Here is an 11,664-nt window from a genome sequence, read left to right on the forward strand (position 1 = left end):
AGCTTTGGCTGATATGCGGGGTGAAATGGATGCAGTGTGGGAGCCCCTATTATGACAAATGTATAGACAGCTTTCAACAACATCTACTACTGTCTTCTAATAAAAAGAGCTTCATGACAAGTATATGGTATTTCTGTAGCACAAAACTAGCAAAAGGCAACTGACTTCTGGACATGGTCTTGAAGCTTGACTATGTCAGCTTCTTTCTCTTCTCCATAATGGTTGAATGTATACAGGGGCTTGCTTTACCCACATTTGCCTTCCCCATATGAACAGAAATTGGGTCACCCACGGGCCACAACTTTATCCCTCCTATTGTTTAATATCTATGTGCTGCATCTTCTGCACACTTTGGGAGTGTGGTTTTACTTGTATGCAGATTACACACAGTAGATGTTTAGAGTTTCCAGTGATGGAACAGTAATGTTATCCACATGTCTAGCCAGCCATCTTACAACCTGATTAGAAGTAGTAAGGTGCATAAGGCTCCAAAAGCAAAACCAAAAAGAAACAATGGCCATTCAGGTGCCTTCACCACAAGGCATGGTACCTGCTCCAGGTCCTCAAGGATCTATTACCCTCAATCTGGGACAATCTCCTGAACAGTCTGACTCTCAAGCTTTTAGATCAATTAAACTGTACGCCTTTGGAGAGATTCAGCTACACAGATACTTGATAGCTGGGAGCGCCATGTCAGTAATGAAGACAGATTTTGCTGACACAAAAACAACTCATGTGGACACCAGGCCTCAACCGAAGACCTGACTAACAGTCAACCCATCAACTAAGCTGCTGTCGTCTATAAAGTTCCCCTAATATCACGCTAAAAGAAGCCCTGGAAAGGGTCAGGGACACAAGCACAGGGAAGCAAAGCAGATTGAGGTCAGTACACAATTAGTCTTGTAGAACAGACTCCTGCTCCCAAAAGAGGGTAACCTGGAACAGACAACAGAAATGACAGAAGTGTTCATATAATTCAAACCAAAGAAATCAGTAAGTAGCCTGGTAAACATGAGGGACACCAACTAAGACAAAGAACTGGAGGTGCACCTTTTAGACTATATGAAAAACAATCCAAAAATAGGAGCAAACAAAAAAGAGCTCTTTAGAGATGCAGTCCAATTCACCATAAATCCAAAAGACAAATGGTTGGGAAAACTACAAAGAAACCAGGGAGACCTATAAGAGGCACAGTTGTTGAGGAGACAATACTCAAGAAATTGTAATGGGGCAAAGTGGATCAGAGCAAATGGATTCAAGTGGGGAAACAGGAAATTAATTCCGCACACATCTCTATTCCACAAAAAAGGATCAATGTATGTTGCTGCTCCAAGTTAGTCTCTGTACTCGACGCACTTAGACAAGAAGCCCATGACAGAAGACATGAGATTGCAGCACTCTGGAAGCTCAAACTATTTCCCTGGAAAGCTCAGAAAAAGAAAAATCCCTAAGGATAATAGAACTCATGGAACTCCAACCCTCACCAATGCAATAATAAAGAAACAAAAATTAAAGCATACCTCAGTAAATTGCCATGTCTGCAGACACTGGCACTAGAGAATATCGACTATCCGAATGCGGTGGCCAAGAGTCCATTTGTAACACTGAAACAGTCCCTAGTGGCGTAGTGCCCTGGAAGTTCCTACAAGCACACCTAAAGCACCAAGTCAGTACCACATGCAGGATTACACAATTTGAAATTATGTTAGCAACATCGAATCGCTGTCAAACCTGTGTGATCTATGCCCAAATTATAAACAAAAGCTAATTTCACACCGAAAATAAGATTAAACAAGCATTTACAATGCAATGGTCTCGGCATTATTAAAGGTAGAGCTGTTGGCATTGCTCATGACTTTTTTTTTCATTTTTTTTAAAAACATAAATAAATTGTATTGTCATGTACAATAGCAATAGGTGAGCATTAGAGAGTAGTAGAGAGTATTCGCGGACACAGAGCCGCGCACACGCACACAAACAGAGCTGCGCAGACACACACAGACAGAGCCACGCACACACACACACAGAAAGAGCCACGCACACACACACACACACAGAGCCACGCACACACACACAGACAGAGCCGTCTGTCTGTGTGTGTGTGTGTGTGGCTCTATGTCCGGGAATATTCTCTACTACTTTCTAATGCTCACCTATTGCCATTGTAAATGACAATACCATTTATGTATGTTTTAAAAGAAAATGAAAACAAATGTTATGAGCAATGCAAATAGCTCTACATTTAATAATGCAGAGACCATTGCATTGTAAATGCTTGGTTTTTAAGCGGGCTGCTTCATTTCCAATAGTGTTGCTGTTCGATCCACATGTAAACTAAAACATGACCCAGTTCACTGCTTTTATAAAAGTCCATTATTTTTTACACTTGATGCATAAAAACTAGCATTGACAAGGCCTATGGTTTTGGCATTTGAATAGCGCATACACAAAATGTTTTTTCGAAGCATCCCTAACACACAACGCAGATATTGCATAGGTAGTAGCAGTGTAGGTTTTTCTAACACAACACAAGTGTACTCAAAAAATGGGAGTGTGGGTGAATGCGTGTGAGCGTATAAGAAAGTGTGTTTGACAGAGTGAGTGCATTTATGGGTGTGTGTTAGGTTAACAACTTAGCAAAGTGCAGAGATTTAATATAATGTGGAGATGTTGGAATTTTAGTGCTAATGGATAGCCACACTGAAGCAGAACAATGGATCTGCCCCCCCCCCCCTCCACCAAAAATAGGGAATAATTAAGCGCACTGAGCATCATAATAAGAACCGCCCTGAGGTGTGGGTCCTTTGTTATCACCACCCGCACCTATAGCAACTGAAACAGTCTGAATTTAGAAGATGAAAAGAAGGCCTTGTGCCGGTGCCTCTGTTCCCGTGCAAAGCCAGTCTGTGGTTCATGGTCAAAAGCCCCCAGTTGATATATTGTTGAGTCTCGAACATCACTGAAATTGGCACCCATGTAATGGATGTATCGAGTCCCCTATTAGAATAAATGGATCCGAACTGGCTTCAGACCGTCAGCACTTATTAAATGTACATGGTGTGCAGGACTTACTGACCATATGTTTGACAAATTTAAGGTGACTATGGAACAGTAGGAAAACTTTAGAAAAGTTGCTGAGTGAGCATGGGACACTACACATTATTTCTCGTAAATATTGTAGAATTGTTTGACTGAGCTCAGTTTCTCTGACATGTGGGAACAGTTCATAAAAGGCGCTTAAGTAGAATGGGCATTTGGTGCAGCTGATTATAGAGTAGGCATGGAATGTCAGGTAACATGTATAAGCAGTGGTGTGAATATGTGACATAAGACACAGTTATCGCAGTGGGTAAGGAAGAGGAATCAGGGGGCGTTTATAAATTATGTTGTGAGAAATTAGTACAGATATTAGAGAGGGTGTCTGTTTTAACAGAGCGTTGAGCTTGGGACATAGGGGCCGTTTATAGGCCATGGCATGTAAGACACGACATCAGACCAAGTATCAGAGGGGGTGTTTACAAGAGAAGCTGAGTGAGAAACATTAGAAGCAGTTATCAAAGTTGGGCGTCAACATCTAACATTTATTAGAGCTACTCTGTAAGTTGCAAGTGTGCGATGTCGTAGCTGCAATGTGAGTAAAAGGCACCGGTTTAATCAGACCTCTGTTAAGTATGGGACATCCTGTGCTGCTTATTTGAACTAAAGTAATATCAATGAAATATTAAGTGGACTAACGAGAGCAAACAAAAAGAAACTATGACCGTAAAGTTTGTAACACTTTTGGAAACAATATTTACACCCGTAGGAGTTTTGACTCCCTTTTACAATAAATGTTTTAATTTTCCAATTCTTTTTTTTTTTTAAAGCAAAACAGACTGTTGTTTTTGGACTTTTATTTCGCCTGGCCTCCCAGGCACAATTTCAGGTGAAATGTTGGGCCATTTGGAGAGGGTGGGAGATAACTTTTTCTTGCAAATGGGTGTTTGACATGAAAATACATCTACCTACGTCACCACATAAGACAGTTGCCTAAGTCCCTGACCAGTTCCATGTAGTTTATCTAGCTTGTTAACTTAAGTGACGATGTCCCACACACAAAAAGGTTTCTCTCGTATCTCTTCTCCAGCAATAAGATGCTGATCTTCAAACTCCCCTCTCTTCACTTTGCCTTCCCATAAAATACTTCAGAGAGGACGTCCAAAATGATACTTTATCACAACTAAAAATCGATTCATTGTCAGGAAGATAAAAAAAAAAAAAAAAAAAGGACGATGCGGCCTTGGGACACTGTGTAGGGAGGAGTAATACTCGTCAATAGATACAATACGTTGTGCAGTAGACAAAACAATGCAAGCCACCAAGCAATTCGAGGAGTAAGGGAGATCTCAAAAGCTCTTATTACAGAAAAGGTTGGAGACCCCTTCTCTAACCTCAAGCACCACCAATTGAAGAAAAAATGCATTATGGGGGGGGGTGGAACATGAAATCACCTGCTCAATGTGAAATAATAAAACACGAACAATCAGGCTGGCCTGCTCGCAAATTGCATGATCGTAGACAAATATTTTATTTCACCCAAACTTCTATTTTATCCTTATCACATATACGTGCACCTTAAATTGCGTGATGTGAACTGTACAAAAAAAGTTTGTGTTTGATTTAATACACAATAATGATACGCCATCTATAATAAAAGTGTAGGCTACATTTTGGTTATACATGACAACTGACTGCTACCTAGTCCTGGCCCGGAAGTAGGGCTGCGTGAAGTGGAGGAATGTTCAAGTATCGGTGCTAATACGTTTCCCTCAAAGTGGTGATGTGTTGGATGTACTTGGGTGAAATGCTTCAGCGTGTTAAATAGTTTGCATTTTGAAGAGATGTCATATTTTTACATGAGGGTTGCATGATTTACATGCCAAATATTTTCAGAGCCCAGCTCGTGCTCTTAGAGCCAAGCCAGGCCCTCTGCTCCCTCTGTAAATGTATTGGCTGGTCCATCTCTAAGGTGAAGACCAGTTGTAAACAAGAACTTGCCCCGCAGCCGGCTCCTTCCCCACATTTAAAGCCCTCTCACCGCACTCGAAAGACGTCGCCCCTCTTGCAGCTCGTAAACAGGTCGTTGGTGTCCATGGCCCGAGGGTCCGGTCTCCGCTGAGGGGCATCGAACCAGCGGTTGGGTGCAGGGCAGAGGAGCTGGCAGGGTGCACCGGGCGGATGACAGAGCTCGGGCGGACAGTGGCGACCCCTCTACAGCTGCAGCTTCGTAAACAGTGACAGCGCCCGCCCCCTGTTACAGAACCCCAGCACAAAATGGAGGCGAGCTGCAGAGGGCGCCCGGGAGGAGATCATAGAGTCCGGGACAGTCTAGCAGCTAAGACCACCGAGAAGGAAGGTCCAGCCACGCCACTCTATTGGTGAAGCGGAAAATCATCGAGTGGCAGGAATGTCTAGCGGAGTGGCCATAGAGTAGAAGGCACAACAAAACACAGCGACGCACACCGGCGGCTGAGCACAAGTAAGTGACGCACACCGGCGGCTGAACACAAGTAAAAACCAGCAGGAGGTTGAGCGCCACGTGCTGAGAGCAGAGTCCCCCGAGATTGGCCAGGTAAGTTCAAAATGGCTGGGGGGGCTTGGTGCACGTGTGTGTGTGTGTGTGTGTGTGTATGCTCGTGTGTGTGTATGTATGTGTGCGACGGTGGCGGCGGCGGGGGAGGGGGTGCCTCGGTGCACTTGTGTGTGTGCGCGCGTGTGTGTATGTGTGTGGGGGGGTGTGTGTCTCTCTATGTATGTGCGTGCGTGCATGGGCGCTTGTGTGTGTGTCTGTGTGAATGCGCATGCGTGTGTGGTGTTTCGAGCTTCCCAGGAGACAGCGCCTGGCCACAGCGCGCGTTCGCGTGCGCGTGGCAGTTTCAAATCGCCTCCAAGGCGATGCGCGTGGCCAGGATTGTCTCCTGGGAAGCAGACACGGCCACAATAGGTTCTCGGCGAGAACGCGCTTCCGCGCGCTTAGCCGACACCTAAAAATTACTAGGGACCTAATTGCAATCTTGGCAGATGGGATACTGGTCACAAACTTGACGGTTATCCCGTCCGCCGTATTACAATTCCATCATATCGTACGGAACTTGTAATAAGGGCGGGATATCCGCCACATTTGTGATGGGAGTATCCCATCTGCCAATATCGCAATTGGGCTCTAAGTGATAATCGTAATTTCATAATCTCCAACGTCTACAAACAAACTGAAAGAAAAGGAACAGCATCACTGAAAAACAAAGCCTTGAAAAGGCTGTCTGATGAATTAGGAGTAGGAACAATTAAGGTTATGTTAAGGGCCGTTCAGCTGAAAAAAATACAATCAAAGTTGGAACGGGACCAACCAGCCTCATTGACTACATGTGAAGTCTGACGCTTTCACAAACCCCACTTCGAGTTAAGAATAGTTATGTGTCACACTAAACAATTCTCTTTTATTTCTTTTTTATTATCAATTTCCTTTCAATAATTCCTAATACAAAAATACCATCATAAAACCCCTTCCTAACCTACCCCAACCCACACCTGCTGCACATTTACACAGAGTCACATTGAATAATCACAGTACAGATCCTCACTTCCTAACTCATTACAAACAAGGGGAAAACATAACACCAGATCCAGAGTACATAAATAAAGTCCAATCACTTAATCAAAGTGCGTTGTGCATAACTTTCTCAGCCCATTGATTCCATCCACTCAAGTAGCGGTGCCCACCTCCGAAGACCCTTCCTGTTACCCTGGACCCCTTTCCTTGAATAAATAGTTTTTTCCAGATTACCCCAAGCAAGCACCCAGGCTAACTATTGTTGAAAGACCGGTGGGTTATTATCTAACCATGCGTAAGCAATACATAATAGAAAAATGGTCATGGAAATAAATACAAACGCTCTACCCCTTAACAACCTTTCCCCATCGGACACTCCCAGAAGTATCACTGCAGGTGTCAGGGATACCCTTATATTTAATTTTTCGTTGAAAACACTGCTATCTGGGATTTAATAGATGTTAATGCTTGACAAGTCACGAAAATATGAACACTATCTGCCCCCCTAAGTTGGCACTGGGGTATCGAGAGCCTTTGCCCTTTCCCCATTTAATGATCCTGCTAGGAGTATGGTAAAGATTAAAACATGTTTTATAATACTGCCCTTGTAGCTTCGAGGATAATAAAGCTGTTTGAGCCAGAGAAAAGGATTCCAGAAAACTTGATTCAGCAATAGCCAGCTGCTCTTACGACTTTAAGGAGTGTTTATCTACATCATCTTTTATGCGTTTAGTAAGGAGGGAATAAATAACTCCAATGGGGGGTTTACGCCCATCTACCGATACATCAACCAAATTACATCTTTGGAATCCCACAGGGCCAAACTCCCTTATGATTTTAAAAAAATCCCTTACCTGAAGGTACTTGAAGAAATCTTTCCTGCTAATATCTAATCCATTCCTAATCTCTTGAAATGACTTTACACTCATGGAAGAGAAAAAGAGACCGACCTTATTTAAGCCAACTTTAATCCAACGTAGGGTATACTGATCCGCAAAAATCTCTGGCAAATTCCTATTATTACTTAATGGGGTGTAAAAATTAAGTCTACCTAAACCCGTGAGCTTGCAAACAGTTGACCATACTTTGAAAGCATTCAATAAGATCTTAAAGCGAACTCTCTTGAAGTAATGGAGTTCAATTGCTCTCCATTAGTTTCCCCAAACTCCTTCACCTATCAGTAACTCCTAAGGAGAGGGGACATATTCAACTCCTACTTGAAGGGGTGGTTTATCTTGCAACAGGGCCCCTAAATTTTGCAATATGGAAGCCCAGTAATATAATTTTAGATTTGGTAACCTCCATCCACCTCTCTCTTTAGGGAGGGTCAGGAATTTTAGGGCTCTCTTTGGTTTTGCATATGCCCAGACAAAACGGGAGATCAACTCTTCCAGTTTCTTCAACCAGAGATGTCCTATCTCTAAAGGGAAAGCACAAAGTAAAGGATTTTGGCAAATTATTTGATGACATTGGACCACCCTGCCAAGGATAGGTGTAAATTATTTTATCTAAACAAATTTTAAACCTTTCGATAAAAGGCTCAAAGTTTTCTTTAGCAATGACATCCAAATCAGAGGCAGTGGTAATTCCTAAATATACTGAGCGTGTGGCTACACGAGCGTCCTCCAGGGAGATCTGTTTATTAACCGTTTTTTATTTATTTAACAAATAGCCCGCGATAAGCCAAAACTCTCTTGTCTCTCTCTCCATCTCAGCAAGTGATATTGAAGGTTTTGGCGTAACTAAGGCTACATCGTCTGCATAAGCTAGAGTTTTGGTTTCCCAGCCACTATAGACCATAGGAGGGATGCTGATATTTTGCTCAAGTTTACGTGTAAATGGCTCTATGTATAGGGCGAACAAGAGTAGAGAGCATAGATACCGCTGCCTGGCCCCCTCAAAATCTAAAAAATTCTCAGTGGTTATATTCGCTGCTCAACCAGCTTATACAGAAACACCGCTAATTAAGACCCTGACAGTATACATATCTCACACAAGAGCAAAGGACATGAGAGCATCTGCCACAACTGTGACCTTTCCTAGCAAGGACATTGACAGCTCAGTGACATTGTAGAACAGAGCTGGCTGTTTGCACAGTAGCGGACCCCCTCCCCCAAGCGCCTTGAGACCCTCCGGGTGAGTAGCGCGCTATACAAATGCTTTGATTGATTGATTGAACGTACTACGGTGAGTAGTGTGCAGCAATGAGTAGAGGTGGTCAGAAGGCACTTGACACTACTTTCCACAGTTAAGCGGCAGTGTCAATGTGCCAGGCAACAACAGCTGGGATTGTGGAGTGGTGTTAATAGTGTGACCATTTGTTAGACTGTGTCAAGATGCGTTGGTGAATGAGCTAAAGAATCCACTGTTGTAAAAACTCTAGTGACACCGAGAATGACAGTGCCATGTTGGAGCAATAGTAAAGAGGAAGTAAGAACCATTGAAGGAGCCAACATGGAGTAGTACTCAACTAACTGCAATAGTGTTGTGCTGACAAGGTCATGCAAAGTACAACAATGGTGTCAGAGACTATGCAGTAATGCAGCCAATGAACATATGTCGCAGAAGTCATGTTCAATGTAAGATGGATTGGCTGAGGGTATCAAAACGATTTGCTAGATTAGTGAAGTCATGAAGACGTTAGTTAAAATGGGTTTCAGATTTCACTGGTCCTGCAAATATATACAGTAGCACATATGTAATTGGTATTTCTAAATTACCGACCTAGCCATAAGGCAGCAGAGTGCTGTACAGGGTGAAAAAAATAAATAAAGTCAACGCGTGATAGGACAGGTAGCTGTGAAGTAGTGTTCTTTAAAGAGGCGAGTCTTCAACTCCTTTTTAGATTGGAACAGAGTTGGGGCACTCCTGAGGGATAAGGGAATGGAATTATAGATCATGGGTGCATAAATGGAAAAGGCTTGCTGACTTGTTTTTAGTTTATTACACTTCTTAGCCTACAGTCGGATGATGAGCTGGCTGTGGGTGTGCCAAGAACCACCAGAGATGCGAGTTTGTCTGCAAGATAAGTAGGGGTGCTAGTCATGAATGGATTAAATGATGCAGCTGATTTTGAATATGGTGTGAGTAAGCAAGGGGAGCCAATAGAGTGCCATCATGATGGAGGTGATGTGATCTTATTTCTTCAAGCCTTGGATGAGATGTCTTGCAGCATATCAGAAACCATTATGGGATGCCAGCGTGAAGAATGGGTAGCCATGGAACACGGCGTTACCATCATCCAGATGTGAATGCGAAGGTTGTGAAGTTGTTTTCTGGAAGAAATAGTTTTGTCTTTTTAAAAATGCAGCCAATGCCATGCCGTTGTTGTAAACCGTTCAGTAGTGTCACTGAAGTTAGGATATGGGACGAGGTATTAGCAAGAACATGATATCAAGTGTAGGATAGGAGACAGCGCTTCGCCGTAAAAGAACATGTAACACATTGCCACAGGCAAATAAAAGGCAGTGGTTATGACAGGGCACCTGTGAGGTTCGTGCCGCAGGCAATAGCTGTCTGTATAGTGGGTCTACGTGTTAACAGATTAAAGAGAAACCATACTGCCAATATGAAATGTTAGAGTGACGTCAGTCGTCAGCGTATTGCGCGGTTAACATTCAATAATATCCACATGGTTGCTGGTAATAACAATGAATGGCACTAAAATGCCCATAAATAAGTTGTGGTATGACAGTGGAAACAAGGTGGAGGTGTATGAGCAGTGCTGGGGACAACATAACGTACACTACAGTTTTGACAGAAACATCTGACAGCATTAAATAGTATCAGTGTGTAGTGACACTTTGCTGATTTAAATAATTATGTTGAGAGTAAACATGCTGATGGTAGTAACTTGGAATAGTATCTCTGCCAGTGTGCAAGTCCACCCTCAAGCGTGCAGTGTAGTCAATATAATGCGCCGTTCAACGTACAGTGCAGCACTTCTAAGTAGCTGCAATGAAGAGTCGGCGTACAGTAATGTTTAAACTAGCAGTCATGGGGACAGGTTGTTTATCATTAGGAAGTGTCATTATCCACTGCACCTGTCTTGTCAATGTAAAGTAATATAACCCCTGCCCATCAAGGCCTTTTACCAGATCACTGATGAGCTGCTCCACCAGTCCCACTCCTCGGCTGGTTCTAATATCGGGTACGGGGTCCTTGGGAGCCTCCGTCCTACTGATGTTCCTGCTCCCCTCCAGGAGGCTCTCGGCCAGCTCCAAGTAACCCGGCCGAGGACGCTCCGGTCGCCTCCGGTGAGCCGCACGGGAAGACACCGCAGGGGCCCCACGTAGGGGCCCAGAGGTAGAAGCAGAACCTCTGGAGGAGGGGCACCTGACCGAAGCCACGGGTAAGGAGCTCCATTCACGCACTGGCTCCACCTGGCCCTTCTCCTGTCGCCGATACTCCTCTGTCCTTCTCCCCTGCTGGTCTCTCCTCCTCACAGGCCCCCCTCCAGTGATATGTCTTTTGATTTCTTCCTTCCAGTCTCGCCGGAACTGCCGCAAAGAGGAGTGTCGAGACATCTTAACAAGAGGCTCAAACCCAGCCTGGGATCTTCCGGGGTCGTGTTTCCCTCGCTCACCGTAACAGTGATGAAGCCCGCGCGGTAGTCAACTCCATAGGAATTACTATATTTACATAGTACAGTAGTAAGGATGAAAAGGAGGCAGCCATGTTATGGTCAGGCGCGATGTCACGTGATCTCCCCTGCACGTAGAGAATCAGCAAAACTATGACGTCGGCATGACTCTAATATGGCAGTCGTTCAGACCGAACACGCCCCATATCCCGTTTTGCTGCTTGATTATTATTTAAAAGCTTCTCCGATCCAAAGCCAGATGATCAGTCGTGTGACTGTGCCAATGCTCCGACTGGGAAACAAATCGAACTAATCCCGTCTTCTGTCTAGTCATTGGCTTTCTTCAATAACACTCCTTTGTGACTCGTCTGAGAAACGAGCTAGCATTGGCAAAGTCAATAGGTCTCGCCTTTGGGCTTCGTCACTATATATTTATTTATTTATATAGTTTTATAAAGCGCGAACTTGATCCCGGAAAGATATCAGAGCGTTT

The 11,664-nt window shown here is 43.8% G+C and overlaps 1 protein-coding gene across 2 annotated transcripts in view; it reads right to left on the reverse strand.

Moving 5' to 3' along the window:
- The window catches only part of FBXW8 (F-box and WD repeat domain containing 8), a 529,940-nt gene extending 518,629 nt beyond the window's left edge, over positions 1 to 11,311 (reverse strand). The window contains exon 1 of one of the 2 annotated variants that reach the window (XR_013602517.1): positions 10,684 to 11,293. Coding sequence is in view for 1 of the 2 variants with exons in the window: in XM_078667126.1 (XP_078523252.1) it covers positions 10,684 to 11,115 (432 nt within the window). In the remaining variant the exon portion in view is untranslated. Of the gene's footprint in view, positions 1 to 10,683 lie in introns of both variants that reach the window. The other variant, XM_078667126.1, reaches the window with a different exon arrangement.
- Positions 11,312 to 11,664: the final 353 nt, after the last annotated feature.

This window comes from Lissotriton helveticus, chromosome 11 (assembly GCF_964261635.1).
Source record: "Lissotriton helveticus chromosome 11, aLisHel1.1, whole genome shotgun sequence".
Classification (NCBI taxonomy): Eukaryota; Metazoa; Chordata; class Amphibia; order Caudata; family Salamandridae; genus Lissotriton; species Lissotriton helveticus.